Genomic DNA, 22990 nt, shown 5'->3' with positions numbered 1-22990 from the left:
CGGTGATGCTCGTCGATATCCCTGACCCCCGTAGTAATTCTTAGGCCGACAGGGTCCCGTAAGTACCGTCCGGCGATAGCCTAGGTACTCTCGGCGATACTTGTCGGTATTCCCGCATAGCAAAGTTCCCCTTTCCGCGTCGTAGTAATTCTTAGGCCGACAGGGTCCCGTAAGTGCTGTCCGGCGATAGCCTAGGCACTCTCGGCGATACTTGTCGGTATTTCCGCATCGCATAGTCCCCCTTTCCGCTTCCCGCGTCCCGTAAGTGCTATCCGGCGATTGCCTAGGCACCCTCGGCGATGCTTGTCGATATCCCTGACACCACCATGGTAATTCGAAGTTCGACAGTGTCCCGTAAGTGCTATCCGGCGTTTGCCTAGGCACCCTCGGTGATGCTCGTCGATATCCCTGACCCCCGTAGTAATTCTTAGGCCGACAGGGTCCCGTAAGTACCGTCCGGCGATAGCCTAGGCACTCTCGGCGATACTTGCCGGTATTTCCGCATAGCAAAGTTCCCCTTTCCGCGTCGTAGTAATTCTTGGGCCGACAGGGTCCCGTAAGTGCCGTCCGGCGATAGCCTAGGCACTCTCGGCGATACTTGCCGGTATTTCCGCATAGCAAAGTTCCCCTTTCCGCGTCGTAGTAATTCTTAGGCCGACAGGGTCCCGTAAGTGCTGTCCGGCGATAGCCTAGGCACTCTCGGCGATACTTGTCGGTATTTCCGCATCGCATAGTCCCCCTTTCCGCTTCCCGCGTCCCGTAAGTGCTATCCGGCGATTGCCTAGGCACCCTCGGCGATGCTTGTCGATATCCCTGACACCACCATGGTAATTCGAAGTTCGACAGTGTCCCGTAAGTGCTATCCGGCGTTTGCCTAGGCACCCTCGGTGATGCTCGTCGATATCCCTGACCCCCGTAGTAATTCTTAGGCCGACAGGGTCCCGTAAGTACCGTCCGGCGATAGCCTAGGTACTCTCGGCGATACTTGTCGGTATTCCCGCATAGCAAAGTTCCCCTTTCCGCGTCGTAGTAATTCTTAGGCCGACAGGGTTCCGTAAGTACCGTCCGGCGATAGCCTAGGTACTCTCGGCGATACTTGTCGGTATTCCCGCATAGCAAAGTTCCCCTTTCCGCGTCGTAGTAATTCTTAGGCCGACAGGGTCCCGTAAGTGCCGTCCGGCGATAGCCTAGGCACTCTCGGCGATACTTGCCGGTATTTCCGCATAGCAAAGTTCCCCTTTCCGCGTCGTAGTAATTCTTAGGCCGACAGGGTCCCGTAAGTACCGTCCGGCGATAGCCTAGGTACTCTCGGCGATACTTGTCGGTATTCCCGCATAGCAAAGTTCCCCTATCCGCGTCGTAGTAATTCTTAGGCCGACAGGGTCCCGTAAGTGCCGTCCGGCGATAGCCTAGGCACTCTCGGCGATACTTGCCGGTATTTCCGCATAGCAAAGTTCCCCTTTCCGCGTCGTAGTAATTCTTGGGCCGACAGGGTCCCGTAAGTACCGTCCGGCGATAGCCTAGGTACTCTCGGCGATACTTGTCGGTATTTCCGCATAGCAAAGTCCCCCTTTCCGCGTCGTAGTAATTCTTAGGCCGACAGGGTCCCGTAAGTGCCGTCCGGCGATAGCCTAGGCACTCTCGGCGATACTTGCCGGTATTTCCGCATAGCAAAGTTCCCCTTTCCGCGTCATAGTAATTCTTGGGCCGACAGGGTCCCGTAAGTACCGTCCGACGATAGCCTAGGTACTCTCGGCGATACTTGTCGGTATTCCCGCATAGCAAAGTTCCCCTTTCCGCATCGTAGTAATTCTTAGGCCGACAGGGTCCCGTAAGTGCCGTCCGGCGATAGCCTAGGCACTCTCGGCGATACTTGCCGGTATTTCCGCATAGCAAAGTTCCCCTTTCCGCGTCGTAGTAATTCTTAGGCCGACAGGGTCCCGTAAGTACCGTCCGGCGATAGCCTAGGTACTCTCGGCGATACTTGTCGGTATTTCCGCATAGCAAAGTCCCCCTTTCCGCGTCGTAGTAATTCTTAGGCCGACAGGGTCCCGAAAGTACCGTCCGGCGATAGCCTAGGTACTCTCGGCGATACTTGTCGGTATTCCCGCATAGCAAAGTTCCCCTTTCCGCGTCGTAGTAATTCTTAGGCCGACAGGGTCCCGTAAGTGCCGTCCGGCGATAGCCTAGGCACTCTCGGCGATACTTGCCGGTATTTCCGCATAGCAAAGTTCCCCTTTCCGCGTCGTAGTAATTCGTAGGCCAACAGGGTCCCGTAAGTGCCGTCCGGCGATAGCCTAGGCACTCTCGGCGATACTTGCCGGTATTTCCGCATAGCAAAGTTCCCCTTTCCGCGTCGTAGTAATTCTTGGGCCGACAGGGTCCCGTAAGTACCGTCCGGCGATAGCCTAGGTACTCTCGGCGATACTTGTCGGTATTTCCGCATAGCAAAGTCCCCCTTCCGCGTCGTAGTAATTCTTAGGCCGACAGGGTCCAGTAAGTACCGTCCGGCGATAGCCTAGGTACTCTCGGCGATACTTGTCGGTATCCCCGCATAGCAAAGTTCCCCTTTCCGCGTCGTAGTAATTCTTAGGCCGACAGGGTCCCGTAAGTGCTGTCCGGCGATAGCCTAGGCACTCTCGGCGATACTTGCCGGTATTTCCGCATAGCAAAGTTCCCCTTTCCGCGTCATAGTAATTCTTAGGCCGACAGGGTCCCGTAAGTACCGTCCGGCGATAGCCTAGGTACTCTCGGCGATACTTGTCGGTATTCCCGCATAGCAAAGTTCCCCTTTCCGCGTCGTAGTAATTCTTAGGCCGACAGGGTCCCGTAAGTGCCGTCCGGCGATAGCCTAGGCACTCTCGGCGATACTTGCCGGTATTTCCGCATAGCAAAGTTCCCCTTTCCGCGTCGTAGTAATTCTTAGGCCGACAGGGTCCCGTAAGTGCCGTCCGGCGATAGCCTAGGCACTCTCGGCGATACTTGCCGGTATTTCCGCATAGCAAAGTTCCCCTTTCCGCGTCGTAGTAATTCTTGGGCCGACAGGGTCCCGTAAGTACCGTCCGGCGATAGCCTAGGTACTCTCGGCGATACTTGTCGGTATTTCCGCATAGCAAAGTCCCCCTTCCGCGTCGTAGTAATTCTTAGGCCGACAGGGTCCAGTAAGTACCGTCCGGCGATAGCCTAGGTACTCTCGGCGATACTTGTCAGTATCCCCGCATAGCAAAGTTCCCCTTTCCGCGTCGTAGTAATTCTTAGGCCGACAGGGTCCCGTAAGTGCTGTCCGGCGATAGCCTAGGCACTCTCGGCGATACTTGTCGGTATTTCCGCATAGCATAGTCCCCCTTTCCGCTTCGTAGTAACTCTCAGGCCGGCGGGGTCCCTTAAGTACTGTCCGGCGATAGCCTAGGTACTCTCGGCGACACCTGTCGGTATTGTCGCATAGTAAAGACCTCCGTATTGATTCTGAGTTCGGTGGGGTCCTGAAGGCGCTATTCGGCGATAACCGGAGTGCTCTCGGTGAAACCAACGGCCCTGTCCCACGCTACGATCGCTCCCGTCCGCGGGACTGCTGCCCCGTCCCCCATCATAGGTTCGAAATACGGAGTCCCGGCAAATTATAAATATTACTGTAATTTCGACCCTGGAGTAGACTGAGATATGTACCCCAGCCCAGGATCGCTTCCTTACAATTCTCTCATTTGTGAGTTAATCTTTCGACGAAATTTGCGTTGTGTTTGTTAGAGCAGTACAGTTGACAAAATAGGGGGATTAGAGTGGACTGCAAAACTTTTATAGGTATGGTTATTTCCATTTTGCTTTACCCTATGCCGAAAAATTAGCAATTTAGGCGATCATTAGAATCAGAGGCTGCGGTTTCAGTTACTGAAAAGCTGTCCACAGTAAAAGTTGCATTTAAATATCTCTTCACTTTTCAAAAGCTCTAACAACAGAGGAAAAAGCTTAAATATTGGCATATCGAGACAGCAACCTTACAACCAGGCACATACCCGAAAAATTTTTTAAAATCCAGTCTGTTGTGTCTCATTTCTTACAAAATCCATCAAATTATGGAAATAATATGAAAGCTCCCAACAGAAAAGCACCCACGCCTTGGGAAACGCGAGGAATCCTGCGAGAAGCCTTAAACTCAACGTGTTCTGCGGTTAAAACTCGATCAAATTTGGAAGTTAAAGCTAGTATAGCAACTGTGCGCCGAGTGATACAAAACAAAGAGATTCAAAATAAAAATAAACGAGGTGGAACGTTGTGAGTTGCTGCGGACACCGCAACTCTACAGTTATACCCGATACTAAGTCAGTATGGCTCTCCTGCGGCAGACGCCGCTAATATTGAACCACACGACAAAGAGTGCGTGCGAGAGAGACAGAAAATCAGTCTGAGCGTGACGTCGGGCGCTGCGTAGCCACTGAAAATTGATTTCTTGCTTTTGGCTACAAAAATGATCCGATCTGATCCAGATTCAGCAATCTGATAGATATGGTCATTATCTATGATTCTGCGTTTTTAGTTTTCTCGAATGTGCAATATTGTGGATGCAACAGATTTTCGTCTTTTGTGGGGGCGGAAGGGGGTGGGGCGAAATTCTGAGATATACGTTTTATAGTGAGATCTAACAGAAGTGCGGATACCAAATTTGGTTACTCTAGCCTTAATAGTCTCTGAGATTTGTGAATGCCCCAGATTTTCGTCCTTTGCGGGGGCGGAAGGGGGTGTGGCGAAATTTGGACACGAAACGGTCAAGGTCCGATATCACAGGAGTGTGGATACCAAATTTGGTTGCTCTGGCTCTTATAGGTTCTGAGATCCTTGAACTCATATTTTGCAATTGACAAAACCGACCATGAAACCTGTGTGTTCGAGAGAGACAGAGCGAGAAAGAATGAAATTGTTTTCTTGATTCTGGCTATAATCATTATACGATCTGGTTCAGATTTTGCACTGTAGAAGATATGGTCATCCTCACCGATTCTGCGTTTTTGGTTTTATCGTATCTTTAAAAATGTGGATGCCACAGATTTTCGTCCTTTGTGGGGGCGGAAGTGGGCGGGGCGAAGTTTTGAAATATTTTTGTAGCAGTGACATATCACAGAAGTCTGGATCCAAAACATCGTTGCTCTAGCTCTTATTGTCTTTGAGCACTAGGCGCTGAAGGGGACGGACGGACGGACGGACGGACGGACGGACGGACGGACGGACGGACGGACGGACGGACGGACGGACAGACGGACGGACGGACGGACGGACAGACGGACAGACAGACAGGGCTCAATCGACTCGGCTATTGATGCTGATCAAGAATATATATACTTTATGGGGTCGGAAACGATTCCTTCTGGACGTTACACACATCCACTTTTACCACAAATCTAATATACCCCAATACTCATTTTGAGTATCGGGTATAAAAAAACCATCACTTACTGACGTTCGTAAGAAAGCTCGCTCTCTTTTTTCTCGGGATCATATGACATGGAAAACCGAATGGTACCGAACCGTTTTTTCTGATGAAAAACGCTTTAAATTGGATGGACCAGATGGGTTTAATTATTAGTTTCATGAAGTAAGGAAATGCTTAAAAAGTTCGACCATGCTGCTTCAAAAGATATTTTAAAAATCGTGACAGGTAATGAGTCATGGATATATGCGTATGAGCCGGAAACTAAACAGCAATCGACCGTGTGGATGTTCCAAGATGAGCAAAATAAAACAAAAGTTGTTCGAGCACGAAGCACTTCGGCTTCGAAGCAAAGGGTCGCCTGTTTCTTCGGGATAATGGGTCATGTGGCCACTGTTACGCTAGAGAAAAGTAGGACTGTCAATTCTGAGTGATACACGACCAATTGTTTGCCGGAGGCACGTTGACGTTCCCAGTGATGCCTGAACCGTCCTGCATTGTAGCATCTGATCGATCAGGCTCACCGTCCGGGAGTCAACCCTCAGATCCGTCAGTGCGACTGTGATGGCGGTCGGAACGATATTATTAAAGGCGCCTTCTATGTCGAGGAAGGCTACCAAGGTGTACTCCTTAAAGTTAAGGGACGCTTCGATGATCGATGTGATCGAGTGTAGGGCCGTTTCGGTGGATCTTCCCTTCCGATAGGCATGCTGGGAGTCCGAGATCAGATTGGGCAGAATACACGCCGTGAGATGCAGCCCCAGGAGCCGGCTAAATTCTAAGCAGGATGGCATTTGAGACGATAGAAGGAGGCGCGAAGTAGTTGGGTGTGTTTTCATCGCATCCAGGGAAGTGAGTAGTTAGGAGAAGATTTAGCGACTCATCGCTGGACGTAGTCCACGACTGGTCGGCGTTCTTCAAGTAGCCCAGGGTGGGTGTTGTCTTCGAGAGAACTCTGCGCAAGCGCGAAGCTTCTGAGTTGTTCTCGATTTCGCTGCAGAACTTACGCCAGGAAGCGCGTTTGGCTTTCCTAAGTTCTTTGTTGTAGGTTGACAGACTGGCCTTGTACTCGGCCCAGTTTTGCTCAACGTTTTCAGCCTTAACTTTATTGAAGAGTCTCCGGGAGGCTTTCCGGAGTTCCCCCAGTTTTGGGTTCCACCATTCAGGTTTCCTCCGGCCTCTGTTCTTGCCAGAGGGGCAGGCTTTATCGAGCGCCTTATTGCAGGCGTCGGTTAAGATCTTAAGAAGACGAGTCGTGGCCTCCCTGCAAAACTCCTTCTCAAGTGGGGGCTCAGGGAGAATACGACAGAGGTTATCAGAGTACCGAGTCCAGTTTGTCTGCCTGATGTTCCGGAATCGAACTGACTTCGGTACTGAGAAGGAGAAAACAGTTTCCATGTACCTGTGTTCCGAGAAGGAGTGTTCTTCTAGGACCCTCCAGTATACAATGTTACTCTGTATCTCATGAGAGGCAAGCGTGAGGTCCAGGATCTCCTTGCGGTTTTTAATGATGAAGGTGGGGTCACTACCCCGGTTTAATAAGACCATCTCAGTGGTCAGTAAGTAACTGAAAATGTACTCGCCCCAGTGATGTGCGTTGGCGTCCCATGCCACAATTAGGCCGATGTACTTGGCCGAACAGTCTGCGATTAGAGCCCGGAAAGGCGCGTGTGGAGGGGGGTCTGGCTGATCATGGCCCATGTATGCGGAGCAGATCCTCAGTGAGCGCTCCTGGCTCACTGCGTTGTGGTCTTCATTGCTGAAATTTGGGAGCAAAAATAAGTGCAACTCTCTTTTTGCAATAATGCAGGCACGAATTTTACCTACGGTTTCAAATACGTATAGCTATGCAGCTATAGCTATACGTATGCCTTACAATGGTGGAGGTTATCTGCAGGAGCGTCAATGACATTCCTGAGGCTCACCTCCACCAGTGTAGTTTCTAGATCGCTGTCGGGGGACTCCGGCTCCTCCCCGACAACGATGTGGTTGAGACCCCTGGCTACGTCGCTGTCATCGAACGCGTAATCATCCAAGATGTCGTCCGACATCATGGACGCCGCATCCGTCGCCGGGTTGTCCTCTTCACACGAGGCCCCCTCTTTCGGGATCTTCGGCAGCTCCGGGTCTGGCTCGATCTCCGCTTGCCTGCCCTTGCGATCGGACTTGTAGGTGGATATGGTGACCTTTTTACATCCGTAGTCGACCACACCATCCATCTTTGCGAGGGGCTCCAGCGACTCCTCATTGAGGACGAGGATTATCTGGATTATCCCTGGATATCCTCTACCTTGGCTACCTTCCAATCGGCTGTGGGAAGGTGGGGGTTGCAGACCTGCAGTAGCCTGAGTATTTTCTCAGGCTCTGCAGGTTTAGCCGAGACCCATGCTCTGGCTCTCGGACGGCTGGGGACATCCTCCCATCTCACGGTCTCCAGTTTCGCCCCTGGATAAACCTCTTTGAGAGCAGCCACCGCCTTCATGTAAAGGGCCGCAGAGCGAGCTTCTTGGCAGGCGATGGCTTTGACCTTGCCTTGGTGCCATCCTGCGTCCTTACACTTTGGCGGTGGTCCGCCGTTCTCCTCCAGTTCCTGTAGGAACCGGTCATGGAGCTCGTTCTCCACCAGGTGCCATTTGTCGCGAGGGACATGGCTGTCCTCGGCGCCCCTGTCCAGGACACCGATCAGGGTTTTGCCCCTCGCCACCTCAGCGAACGATCGGTTCGTGAGGTGGTTCTTCACCCGCTTGGCTTGCTGGGCTTGGCCTGGCTGACTAGCGGGATCCTCCGCTGAGCGTTACCGCTTGTTGGGGGCCTTGGCTGCGCCCTTTCCGGCTTTGGCTGGCTGGAAATGTGGCAGGATGGAGGAGGCCCACAGCATCTGCTCCTTTCCTTCGGCTGACGACCTGTAGTTGGAGTCCTCGTTGGCCAGGATGAAAGCCGCTCATCTCCTGTCATGGTACGACGGCTACCTGTCGGGGCTTCCTTGGGTTCTTCGGTCCCGGAGCGCTTACCAGCCGCGATTTCGCTCTGCTTAGCAGCCACCCGGGTACCCGATTCGCCCTTGGAGCCACCCGACACCCGGCAGGCACCGGGTGTTCCGGAGTGGCTGCGCCTCATTCCGAGCTTACAGTTGTGCGTGCCGACCCGCCATCCATTTATCCCCCTGTAGCACCCGATGGCTGACGGCTAGAGGAAATGGGAAAACAGTGCTAGAATGTATTGGTGGCGGGCTCAGTCTCCTGAAAGTGGTCGAGGAATAACCAATCGATCAGAGAAAGTGCGCTATTCAAAGAGATAAAATCAGCCCTCTTGAAACAGAATACACTTCCGATCAATAGAATAGACTAGACTCAATTCATTTTTGGTTTTACACTTTGATTCTCTCATTTGTGAGTTAAGCTTTCGACGAAATTTGCGTTGTGTTTGTTAGAGCAGTACAGTTGACAAAATAGGGGGATTAGAGTGGACTGCAGAACTTTTATAGGTATGGTTATATCCATTTTGCTTTACCCTATGCCGAAAAATTAGCATTTTAGGCGATCATTAGAATAGACTCAGAGGCTGCGGTTTCAGTTACTGAAAGCTGTCCACGGTAAAAGTTGCATTTAAATATCTCTTCACTTTTCAAAAGCTCTAACAACAGAGGAAAAAGCTTAAATATTGGCATATCGAGACAGCAACCTTACAACCAGGCACATACCCGAAAAATTTTTTTAAAGCCAGTCTGTTGTGTCTCATTTCTTACAAAATCCATCAAATTATGGAAATAATATGAAAGCTCCCAACAGAAAAGCACCCACGCCTTGGGAAACGCGAGGAATCCTGCGAAAAGCCTTAAACTCAACGTGTTCTGCGGTTAAAACTCGATCAAATTTGGAAGTTAAAGCTAGTATAGCAACTGTGCGCCGAGTGATACAAAACAAAGAGATTAAAAATTAAAATAAAAAAAACCATCACTTACTGACGTTTGTAAAAAAGCTCGCTCTCTTTTTTCTCGGGATCATATGACATGGAAAACCGAATGGTACCGAACCGTTTTTTCTGATGAAAAACGCTTTAAATTGGATGGACCAGATGGGTTTAATTATTAGTTTCATGAAGTAAGGAAATGCTTAAAAAGTTCGACCGTGCTGCTTCAAAAGATATTTTAAAAATCGTGACAGGTAATGAGTCATGGATATATGCGTATGAGCCGGAAACTAAACAGCAATCGACCGTGTGGATGTTCCAAGATGAGCAAAATCCAACAAAGCACGAAGCACTGCGGCTTCGAAGCAAAGGGTCGCCTGTTCCTTCGGGAGAACGGGTCATGTGGCCACTGTTCCGCTAGAGAAACGTAGGACTGTCAATTCTGAGTGATACACGAAATTCGTAAAACCAACTGCCGAACACGAATCATTCTCCATCATGACAAGGCGATCTCTCACACATCTCGACAATCAGGTCAATTTTTAAACAGTCAAAACATCGAAATGATAACTCATTCGCCCTTCAGTCCTGACTTGGAACCCAATGACTTCTTTCAAGAAGAAGTTGAAGAGTTCAAAAGCCATGTTTTGGAGGTGCCTCAAGAGGTGTGGAAAATCTGCTATGACCAATGGTTCAGGAGAATGCAAAAGTGATCATCAGGGGGAATATTTTGAAAAACAATAAAATAAAATAAAACAATAAATTCATTTAAAAATTGTTGTTCTTATTTCCTATTCCCGAAATATAAATAGCAACCCTCGTATAATGGTGTGGGATGCCATCTCTTATTATGTCAAATGTCATTTCACTACTTTTCCAACATCTTTGAGACATTACATTGGACTTTTTAGCAAGACAATGGCCCAATCCATACTGCTAGACGTGGATTGAAGACCAAAATGTTGCGTTAATGTAGTGGCCCCCATACTCTCCAGATTTAAATATAATAGAGAACGTATAGGGATGGCTTTCGCGTAATGTGTGTACGAATCATTGAAACATGCCATCAAAAACGCCTGGAGCGAAATATCCCTGGACTATTTGAAGGCCAAACAGAATTTTCGAAGTCATTTCTAATAAAGGTGGCTACACCCATTATTAAACAGACTTTAAATATCATAAAAATACAATTGAACATTAAGATTCTGAAAAACTTATTCATTTATATTAACTTTAAGCACTTGAGTCTATCCCATTCATCGATAAAAATGTCAACTTTATTTAGGTTCAAAAACAAAAGATGTTGTGAAATCCTCGATGCCAGATTTCAATGTTGAGCAGAAAATGCTCTGGGGAGTCTTTACGTTTAATAATATAACTACACGATATAGACAATTCGAGATTTTATTCATTGGGACTTGAAGCAACTTAAACTTTAACATGTAATTGCGTATATGGTACAATTTAAATGAGTACGACAGGTTTAAGCGCGGCCGGCTGCAACTGCTTGATGTGCTTTCGTCGAAACGCAAACGAAGACTCTCCTTGCTGATTGGAGACGAGCTTACGCCGCCCTAGTAGTTAGGAAGCTCCCACTCTCTCTGTAGTTTCTCTTATAGAAAACCGTCAATGCCGCCCCCAGTACAGGGACCAGTATTGGTAGCCAAAGGATGTCACATGTGAATGCTCTGTGAATAAATAAGGTGATAGGATTATTCTGAGGTCTGTGGCAACGGTAGCCCACATAGTTTAGAGACAGATCGTTTTAACGGTGGCGACTCTGACTAAACTGTCAGCTCCAGCGTGAACTTCTATTATCCTTCCCAACTTCCACTCGTTGCGTGGCAGTCGGTCATCCTTGACAATAACTAAATCGCTGATTTGTAGATTTTCGGTTTCACGTCGCCACTTTGGACGGGCTTGAAAATGTGATAGCCAATCCGAACTCCAACGATTCAAAAATTGCCGGATCATTTTCTGTCCTTCGAGAAATTGGTGGAACATCTCTTGTCGTTACGTCCGGCGGAGCTATGAATCACCAATAAGAAAATGTGCCGGGGTGAGGACAGCTAGGTCCTCCGGCTCAGCGCTTAGTGGCCTGGAATTTAAACAGGGTTCAGTTTGTGTTAGCACGGTAGCAAGTTGTTCGTAGGTCATAAAGCTATTGGACGTGTCGGGCCGCTAAAGCAGGTGTTAAAGTTGTGCGTAACTGTATTTCAACTGTATTTGCCAGGTTTAAAGAGCCCGGTCGGCACCAATGAAGTTTGTGCCGCAGTCGCTATACATGTGTTGACAGTAGCCCCGGCGGCGATGAAACGTTTTAGAGCCATGAGAAAGTGTTCGGTGGTTAAGCCCGTGACCGCTTCAATGTCAATTGCCTTTGTAGCCAAACAGATGAAAACTGCGATATACGTCTTGTAGTTTGTGTATCCACGCAATCTGGATGCTTGAATTTCGAACGCGTCCACTCCGGTAGCGCTGAATGCACGAGTTGGAGGATTGACTCTATGTAGGGGAAGATCAGCCATCGATTGTGCTGTTGGTTTCGGTCGGTGACGAAAACATCGGACGCATTGTCGAAGAATGCTTTTGACAGTTTTTTTTCCGTTGACTATGCAGAATTTATGTCGAATTGTGGCCAGCGTTAATTCGGTGCCGCCATGGAATGCGAGACGATGTGCATTACGCACGACGAGATCGGTAAAATGATGATGATTGGGAATGATCATTGGTTGTCGCTGGCATATTGGAAGGTGCATTGCATTTCTGACCCGACCGCTGACTTGTAGGATTTGTTGGTCATCTAGAAATGGGGATAATTGACACAGCTTGTGTGTGCCCGATAGTGCCTTGCTTGCCTTTTCTATCGCGTAGACCTCCTGTTGAATGCTGCGAACGAGATAATTTAAAGCGTTGTCAGTGCTCCAAACAGTTTGTCCCCTTTGGCTTAAATGTTATGTTAAAACCGTAGAACATATGCCATAACTGACACTAACCTGTTGTATGAGGAAGAGTTTTGGAAGACGGTTTCTGGAGCCTCCGAGACTTGCACAGCATTTTGGAACAAAACTAATGGTTTCTCCTCGGTTATAGTCATGTCGATATCTTGACTAGAAACTCCGTGTGACGGCCATTGAATTTCCGACTGCTGTAGCTATGATGGTCCAGAACACCACAATGGATGTACTGCTAACTCTTGTGGTGTTAAGCCACGAGTTGCGCAGTCCGCTGGGTTCACCGCAGTGGGTACATGTCTCCACTGAGTTGATGTACTGTGCTCCAAGATCTGTCCAACGCGGTTTGACACAGGGGTTTGCCATCGGTGGGGATCTCCGTTTATCCAAAACAAGACGATAGTAGCTTCTGACCAATAGAAGGTTGTGATAGGTGGTCCTGCTGTGCGAAGTTGGTCCAGGAGTTGGTGCAAGTTTAACTGCCAGCAGCGCACCCGTATGTTCGACTCGTGGAATGGTGATGGGTTTCGTGGATGTGACTCGACTGCGTGCAGCTAGCAAATGAGTTTGAATCCTTCCGTCTGGTAGTTCTGCGCGAATATATGCGCATGCTGCATACGCTAGTGAGGATCCATCGCAGAAAGCATGTAGCTGTAACGAGGCAACGTCGTGGATGTTGAAGCGCAGCCATTCTGTATGAATCCCTGCAATCTATCAAGCAGTTCGGTTAGCAGAGGTTCGTCCTAGTCCAGTTGTGCTAGGCTGCCATCGTTGCGTTTGATGCGGGCCAGCCATGTGTCCTTGAGTAACGCCTTCGCGGTAATGAAACCTAAGGGATCGTACAGTCGGGCGACTGTAGAAAGTAAAGAACGTTTAGTATGTACGCTTTGTATGTCATCAACGTATATGTCGTGTCGAAGGACCCTTCCCGCGAGTGGTATCGGAGGCGTTCATCCTGCGCCAGTTTATGTATGACGCGAATGGCTGTGTAAGGAGCTAAAGCGATTCCAAAGGTAACTGCAACGAGATAATACTCAGCTACCTGATTGTGCTCGTCATGCCAAGAGATGCGTCAGCAGCTGCGCCTGCTCTGGCAATTACCGCTTATATAGTTGGAGAACAGACCTTTTTTGTCCCCAACCTATTACTTTGGCTCGAGATCGGCTCGCTTGCCTCATCCAAGTGTATCACTCTCTAATACTATTGTAAAAGGCTCTAGCATCTTCTTCCACCCTCAACACACAATTTACCTATAATAAAATTTATAACGTTTCGGAAATCATTACTTTGTGAAATTCTTGAAAAATTATAGTCAGCGAAAAAGCTCGTTGTCTCAACAGGCAGTATCAATGGTAGTAGAAAACTGTGAATTACAAGAACTTAATGACAATTCTGTAGTGTAGGTACACCTGTTCTTGGACGGTCCCAACTCCAGCAATTGTGCTCTGTAATGAGGGTTCCTTCAAAATGAAGGAGAATTCAGTGCAAAATGATTTATACAGGAAGGGGTATTTCATTTTGTATATAATGTGTCTAAGAAATTTAAAAATAAGATTTTTCCCCCCATTGTAATTGGAATCAAACACCTTTGAGAGCTCAATGCCGACCAATCCACAAACTTGCCTGTAAATGTCGGTACAGGTAGTTTGGGCGCTTGCACCGGCAATTTATGTACTTCGACAGAAAAGAGTTTGGATGTTATGTCAGAGAGGACAGCAATCAAAACACCGCCACCACGAGATGGACGATCCGATCTATATACATACATGTATGAGCATTTCCGCGGTCACTCACACGACTTTCGGAAGCAAAATACAATTTTAAATGTTAAATAAATCAAACAAAATTAAATTTTTTACACTTCACCACTAATAATTTGTTGTAGTATTTTGAGAGTAATATCAATGGTAAAAAAATTAAGAGCCTCTGGTTTTTATCTTTTGAGATAAAAACCACAAAAGAGCGGTCACTCTCGCGACTTCAAATAGACTTGGCTTTAGACATCAATGCTAATAATCGGCAAACTATACAAATTGTGGGCAAATTTTTAACTTTAAATATTTTGGACATAAATAAGAAGTATGAAGCTTTATTATAATACCTATGATTTTTCAAAATTTTGCTTGTTTTTTTCTTTAGAAGGATTCTTATGGGTCACTCACGCGACATTTTTTCGAATGCAGTTTTATGTGCAGTCTAATAGTCAATGTACTTATAGTCATTACATTAATATTTAAACTAAGAAGAAGAAGAAAAAATACAAAAAAAATATATCCATGAGCTACAAACGACCAAAAAATACTCGATGTTACAGAAGAAAAAAACAAAACAAAATTTATTTTAAATTCGTTTTTGCTTAACATATATAGTGACATATCCATAATTCCCCACATCCCATACACATTATGTTTATGTACAATTCATCCACCCCATCCACACAAGTAACAGGACCCCACTCAAGAATCAATAACTGTTTCTTCCCATACTCCAAGCTAGGGCCCCCCATAATATAAACAATGGACCACATTGTTTCATCAACATTAGAATCACGCCACTCTCGAGAAATCGATTCTTTAGAATCACGCCACTCATGAGGACCAATCAAAGCTAGACATAAAACCAAGGAGTATCACATTCCTAGCTCCGTCATGTAATGCAACACCGATCGCCAGCAGTGGATGCCTTTCATCAAAGCCGACGCATCCCCAAATATCGATCCAGGCACGTACGCCACCGACACGAAGATGCAGCCGAGGAAAGCAACGCCCGAAGCCAGAGTCGGGAGTTCCAAGAGAAGGGCTCATGGAAACTAGCCAGCAGCAGAGAGATCAGTTCCGTTTGAGACAAGCAGACCCAAAGTCAAGTCGGGGAATTCATTTAAATCTTGTGACATAAAGATATTTAAGTTGTAAAATAAAAGTCTTTTTTAAAAAACTTAAAATCGAGTTGCGGATATTTAACTGGCGCAGTCGGTAGGATTTCGTTTAAAATTAACTCCTATATTTCGGTAATGGTCAGCTTGTGTAATTTCTAATTACGGTGATCACGTAATCCCGGAATCGTTAATAAAATTGTGAAATCCGCCAAAGAACCTATGTGTTACGAGCACATACGATTTGCAAAACTAAAATTAAGTGAACTGAAGTAAGCGGAGATAGTGATCCACCAAGAACAGTGAAACACTAAATACAAAATCAAAAAACTTACAAGTGAACCAAAATAAAGTTAAAAACTACTGAAAACAAAACAAAGCCCAATCAACACCAACAACATGGCGTTACCACCACCATCATTGAGCGAAATCCACTTGAACCAGGCACAGCTGTCGATCAGACAAATACCTGCCTATGACGGTTCATCTGGACAGCTAAGCTCATTTATCAAACGAATCGAATATGTATGCGGATTATATCCAACTGAAGATCTTCGCCAACAAAGGATCCTATTTGGAACGACCGAGATCCAACTGTCAGGAGAGGCACAACGCATATCGCAAATGATACAACCCAACACGTGGCTCGAACTGAAGACGGCGCTGATCAACGAGTTCAAAAATCACACACCATATGAAGAACTCTTACGACAACTATACACCACCAGATTCAACGGCAGTCTTCGTAAGTTTATAGAAGAATTAGAGATAAAAGCATTATTAATAAACAATAAGCTTAACTTAGAAAACATACCAGAAAATAATGTCATTTATAAAAACGCTTTGAACAACACAATTAAAGATGTCATTACTCGAAAACTTCCTGACAGAATGTTCATGACCTTAGCAAAAAAAGATATTACCACATTGTCTAATCTTAAGAAGGCAGCACAAGAAGAAGGATTGTACGAAGCTAGTACAACAGATTCAGGTACAAATAAAGATCAATCGAAATCGTCTCAATCAAATCGAAAGAATGTTGGAAACTATTATCCAAATTATAATACTACTAACTATCACAATCAAATTCAGAGTTCATCTGGAACAGGTCAGACTAATCGAACAAATCAAAATCAAAATTCCCAAAATCCTGGATTATACAATGAGTTCAAAAATTCCTTGAATCAAGGTAGGGATCAGAATCCATTCAATCAGCAAATATCTCAAAACCAAGCTAGTGGGAGTGGACCCAACCAACCTACTAAAAGAGGGAGGGAGAGCCAGAGTGGCCAAACGAAGATGGATGTAAATTTTCATCAAGCCGCCTCGGAAGAAACCGAGGAGGACCCTATATAAACATTACCATTAATAAAAGAATATTAAAGTGTATCGCTGAATCGGGATCATCGATCAACATCATGAAAGAAAATTATACAGATTCCGAGATAAAAGACGATAACCTTACGGTCTATACCATCAATGGACCTGTCCGTTTAACTAAGAGTATAATGAGGAATGCGAACAAAACATGTCCGTCCGAACAAAAGTTCTACATACATAACTTTTCCGAAAATTATATTTTATTAGGAAGAGAATACTTGATGGCAAGTAAAGCCGTCATCGATTACAGAAATGACACTGTAACACTAGGAGCTAGGTCGTACCCAATCATTCAGAGTGGAGAAGCTATTGAAGCCGGCAACACCGCACAGAAGTGCACTGATCCCTCTACAAAAGAAGAGAAGATCGCACCTAAGTGCCTTGACCCATCTCCAGAGGGAGATCAATACTTCGCTTCCGCTCTAGACAGTGAATTAAGGGAATGTAATCAATTAAGATTGGAACACTTAAACGACGAAGAGAGGGAAGAGTTAAAGAAGGTCTTATATGAGTTTAAGGATGTGCAGTACAGAGAAGGTGACAATTTGACTTTCACAAGTACAATCAAGCACGAGATCAAAACTCAACATGAAGACCCGGTCTACAGACGACCATACAAATATGCCCAGATACATGATCAGGAGGTAAACCAGCAAATCAAAGATATGATCAGGCAGGGAATAATTCGAAAGTCGAATTCTCCTTACTGCTCGCCCATATCTATGATTCCGAAGAAGATAGATGCTTCAGGAAAGCAAAAATATCGAATGGTAGTAGACTATAGAAGTCTAAATGAAATAACAGTTAAGGACAAATTCCCAACTCCACGAATGGATGAAATCCTAGACAAACTAGGTAAATGTCAGTATTTTACGACAATCGATTTAGCAAAAGGTTTCCATCAAATACCCATGGAACCTAGCTCAATCCCCAAAACTGCGTTCTCCACTAAGCATGGACATTACGAGTTCACTCGTATGCCCTTTGGGCTAACCACTGCCCCAGCTACCTTCCAAAGATGTATGAACAATCTGCTAGAAGAGTTAATCTTCAAAGATTGCTTTGTATACTTAGATGACATCATTATATTTTCCACTTCAGTGGAAGAACACTTGTTGTCACTAAGGAGAGTATTTGGAAAGTTGAGAGACGCCGACTTGAAGCTACAAATGGATAAATGTGAATTCATGAAAAAGGAAACTGAATTCCTAGGTCATGTAGTCACTACTGAAGGAATAGTACCAAATCCAGGCGAAATCTCTGCCATTGTCAAATTTCCAATACCAGAAACGACTAAACAAATAAAGTCATTCTTAGGTCTGTGCGGGTTCTACAGGAAATTCATTCCTAATTTTGCAAACATAGCAAAACCCATGACACTCAAACTAAAGAAAGGAGCTGTCATAGACCCCAAGGAAGAAAAGTACGTCGAGGCATTTGAGAGACTAAAAGTACTCACCTCAGACCCTATCCTTGCGTTCCCAGACTTTGACAAAATGTTCACGGTAACAACCGACGCTAGTAACATAGCATTGGGAGCGGTTTTGTCACAAGAACACAAACCGATCTGCTACGCTAGCAGAACCCTAAATGAACATGAAATAAACTATTCAGCCATCGAAAAGGAATTATTAGCGATCGTATGGGCAACCAAGTATTTCCGTTCATACCTGTTCGGTAGAACATTCGAGATACAAAGCGATCATAAACCCTTGATTTGGTTGAACAACCTCAAGGAGCCAAATATGAAATTACAAAGGTGGAAAATAAAACTGAATGAGTTTGATTTTAAAATGAAATATCTTCCAGGCAAAGAAAATCATGTAGCTGATGCCTTATCAAGGGTAAAGATTAATGAAAATCTCCTTGGAGAAGCTTCCAATAGCGTTGGTGCAACTGTACATAGCGCACAGGAAGACAATCTAAATCACATTGCTATCACGGAAAGACCTATTAACTATTACAATCGGCAAATTGAGCTAATAAAAGGCAATGAAGATAAGGTAGAAACAATTCGTTATTTTCACAAGCTAATCATCAAGATCACGTATAAGGAAATGACTAACACCTTAGCGAAGGATATAATAAAGGAATATCTATGCACCAAAAAGAGCGCATTATATTTCCATAACGAAATAGATTTTCCTCCATTCCAAAAAGCCTATTTAGAAATCATTAATTCTAACAATATAACCAAAGCTATTAAATCAAGCACGAAACTCCTAGATATTCAGAATTACGCTGAATTTAAAGAAACCATATTAAAGAATCATAAAAGCTTACTTCACCAGGGATAGAGAAAACCGTCAATTGGCTTAGGGGAAAATACTATTACCCGGATTATCAAAAACTAATCCAAAACATCATAAACGAATGTCCTACTTGTAATATTGCCAAAACAGAGCATAGAAATACGAAGTTGGCATTCGAAACTACACCGGAAATACTGAACATCAGAGAGAAATACGTCATAGATTTCTATATGGTTGGTAACCAACAGTTCCTATCATGTATTGACGTATACTCGAAGTTTGCCACTCTTGTAGAAGTAAAAAGTCGTGACTGGTTAGAAGCAAAAAGAGCCATCATGAAAGTTTTTAACGAGATGGGCAAACCAATTGAAATCAAAGCCGATAAAGATTCAGCTTTTATGTGCACAGCATTGCAAGCATGGCTGAATGCGGAAAACGTCAAAATAGAGATCACTTCCAGCAAAAATGGAATATCTGACGTAGAAAGATTTCATAAAACAGTAAATGAAAAATTAAGAATAATATCTAGCGAGGATAACCCAGAAGATAGATTCACGAAGTTTGAATTAATTCTTTATACTTATAATCATAAAACCAAACATAATACCACAAATAGGACACCAGCTGATATATTCATTTATGCAGGCTCACCTGATTATGACACCCAACTAAATAAAGTGAATAAAATCACTCAATTAAATAAAAACCGCATAGAGTATGAAGTAGATACCCGCTATAAACTATCACCTCTAGTTAAGTCTAAGGTAACAAATCCTTTCAAAAGGACGGGCGAAATTAGACAGGTAGACGAAAAACATTATGAAGAAAAGAATAGGGGTAGGAAAATAACTCATTATAAATCAAAATTCAAGAAAAAGAAGAAATCTAATAGAAGCAAATATAATAATTCCAGAGAAACCGAGGAAGTTAATGGAATCGGCGAACTTCAACACAATTAAAATCCTCATCTTCCTCATAATTACCATCGTAATGGCACAGGGCCAAAACATAGAAATAAATCCTATAAAATCCCAAAACGGATATATGATGTTCAAAACTGGATCGATTAACATACCTATCAATTACGAATACCATTATCTAACTGTTAATGTAACTAAAACCGAAGAACTATACCAAAATTTATTAATGCAAGCCACTAAATTCAAGGACATAATCCAAATAAAATATCTAGTAGACAAATTGCAAAGAGAAATGAACGGGCTAAAAATAACCAAAAGAAATAAAAGAGGCCTAATCAATATAGTAGGAACAGCCTACAAATATCTCTTTGGAACACTAGATCAGGAAGATAAAGTCGATTTGGAACAAAAAATAGAAAATTTAGCCAGCCATAGCATTCAAATGAATAAACTAAATTTGGTAATAGATGCAGTTAATAGCGGAATAAACGTCATAAACAAACTAAATGAAGAAAAAGACAGGAATCAACAAATATAAATTTTGATATTCAATCTACAACATTTCACAGAGTATATCGAAGATATAGAACTAGGTATGCAATTAACTAGGCTCGGTATATTTAATCCAAAATTATTAAAACAAGACTACCTGGAACAAATAAATTCTGAGAAAATACTAAATATAAAAACCTCCACATGGCTAAAATCCGATACCAACGAAATTCTAATAATTTCCAACATTCCCAAAGACATTACAAAAGTACCAATCTATAAAATCGTTCCGTATCCAGACGAATTAAATAACATGTTAACAGATATGACATACGACAAGTACTACATAAAAATGAAGAAGTATTTGTTAAAGAAACTAGATTGAAAACCAATGACAATTGTATAAAAGGAATTTTAATGCAAATTCCCACTAAATGTCCATATTCCAAAACTTTTCAAAACTTTCAAACAAACTTTATTGAACCCAATATACTAATCACATGGAATCTTCCAAAAACAACGCTAAACCAGAATTGTGTAAACCAAGAAATCATAGCGGAAGGAAATACCATTATAAAAATCTACAACTGTTCAATCCAATTAAATGAATTTACAATATCAAACACAATGTTAGATTTTGCCCAGAATGTTTATGTCAACAACAACATAACTAAAATAAAACCACTGTCGTATGTCCAAACTAATGAAATAATTATGCAATACACCAAATATAGTAACCTATTACAAATAAGTCTACTAATTTCATTTGTCATAATTATATTAGTACTACTAAGTTATGTAGCTGTTAAATTTAAGAAAACTTCTAAAAGAGTCACGGTTAAATGTATTAACCCTATAAAAGAAGCAGAAGAGGAACCAACCTCAGCCACCGCACTTGACACCCCGTCACTATACCCGAGGGTAATCGCCTAGGGACAGGCTAATAACAAACGTTGGGGGAGTGACATATCCATAATTTCCCACATCCCATACACATTATGTTTATGTACAATTCATCCACCCCATCCACACAAGTAACAGGACCCCACTCAAGAATCAATAACTGTTTCTTCCCATACTCCAAGCTAGGGCCCCCATAATATAAACAATGGACCACATTGTTTCATCAACATTAGAATCACGCCACTCTCGAGAAATCGATTCTTTAGAATCACGCCACTCATGAGGACCAATCAAAGCTAGACATAAAACCAAGGAGTATCACATTCCTAGCTCCGTCATGTAATGCAACACCGATCGCCAGCAGTGGATGCCTTTCATCAAAGCCGACGCATCCCCAAATATCGATCCAGGCACGTACGCCACTTCGGGCACGTACGCCCGAAGCCAGAGTCGGGAGTTCCAAGAAAAGGGCTCATGGAAACTAGCCAGCAGCAGAGAGATCAGTTCCGTTTGAGACAAGCAGACCCAAAGTCAAGTCGGGGAATTCATTTAAATCTTGTGACATAAAGATATTTAAGTTGTAAAATAAAAGTCTTTTTTAAAAAACTTAAAATCGAGTTGCGGATATTTAACTATATATACATAATTAATTAATATAACATTTTTAAGAATAAGCCGTGCGCGCTATTTTTGTTTTCATTTCAGTATTGCATGAAGTGAAATGCTTTCGCTTAATGCCAGTGATATTTTTGGCTGTTTCCCATTTAGCGTTCATTTTTCCAGAGACTTTTGCAATGTCATCTGTCGAAATGAAACATTGGTTAACGTCACTGATATTGTGTCGTGCATATTCATAAAACGAAAAGGCATTTTGGAGAGCATCCTTTTCAGTTTTCTTAATTTTCCATACTTTCCTTTTTACAACTGCACCTACTCCATCAACTGCACCCTTGCCATGAGAGGTAGCGAAATAGTTCCATTCTAGTTCTTCGCATCCAAAATGCACCAAAAAGTCAAGTAGGCTTCACGTTATAAACATGTTTTTAAATTGACTGCGACTGCCATCAGAAAATACATAACATTTCTTAAAAAGCTCCTATTCCATTCTCATTATGTCCGTAATTTTGGAGATAAAAGTGAAGACCGCATTTTTGTCATGATATTACTTTTCGGTTTCTAAAGCATATGACTTCGTACTACCGTGAAACCATGCCATGTAAAAATGGTAACTTTTTATACCCGATACTCAAAATGAGTATTGGGGTATATTAGATTTGTGGTAAAAGTGGATGTGTGTAACGTCCAGAAGGAATCGTTTCCGACCCCATAAAGTATATATATTCTTGATCAGCATCAATAGGCGAGTCGATTGAGCCATGTCTGTCTGTCCGTCTGTCCGTCCGTCCGTCTGTCCGTCCGTCCGTCTGTCCGTCTGTCCGTCCCCTTCAGCGCCTAGTGCTCAAAGACTATAAGAGCTAGAGCAACGATGTTTTGGATCCAGACTTCTGTGATATGTCACTGCTACAAGAATATTTCAAAACTTTGCCCCGCCCACTTCCGCCTCCACAAAGGGCGAATATCTGTGGCATCCACAATTTCGACGATACGAGAAAACTAAAAACGCAGAATCGTACAAGATGACTATATGTTCTAGAGTGCAAAATCTGAACCAGATCGTAAAATTATTATAGCCAGAATCAAGAAAACGATTTCATTTTTTCTCGCTCTGTCTCTCTCTAACACACAGGTTTCATGGTCGGTTTTGCCAATTGCAAAATATGAGTTCAAGGATCTCAGAACCTATAAGAGCCAGAGCAACCAAATTTGGTATCCACACTCCTGTGATATCGGACCTTGACCGTTTTGTGTCAAAATTTCGCCACATCCCC

General features: G+C 44.0%; 1 protein-coding gene across 1 annotated transcript; it reads right to left on the bottom strand.

Annotated features, from left to right (window-relative positions):
• Window positions 1-10731: 10731 nt before the first annotated feature.
• LOC117186040 lies at window positions 10732-14155 on the bottom strand. Its single transcript, XM_033386102.1, has 3 exons — window positions 14049-14155; window positions 12325-13135; window positions 10732-12217 (listed from the first exon to the last, which is right to left on the bottom strand). Exons 2-3 carry the CDS (start codon window positions 12423-12425, stop codon window positions 11545-11547), a joined length of 774 nt encoding a protein of 257 aa, XP_033241993.1. The 5' UTR covers window positions 12426-13135; window positions 14049-14155; the 3' UTR covers window positions 10732-11544.
• Window positions 14156-22990: the final 8835 nt, after the last annotated feature.

Source organism: Drosophila miranda, chromosome XL, assembly GCF_003369915.1.
Source record: "Drosophila miranda strain MSH22 chromosome XL, D.miranda_PacBio2.1, whole genome shotgun sequence".
NCBI lineage: Eukaryota > Metazoa > Arthropoda > Insecta > Diptera > Drosophilidae > Drosophila > Drosophila miranda.
The sequence above is the reverse complement of the archived record's forward strand: the minus strand, read 5'-3'. Positions and strand labels throughout refer to the sequence as shown.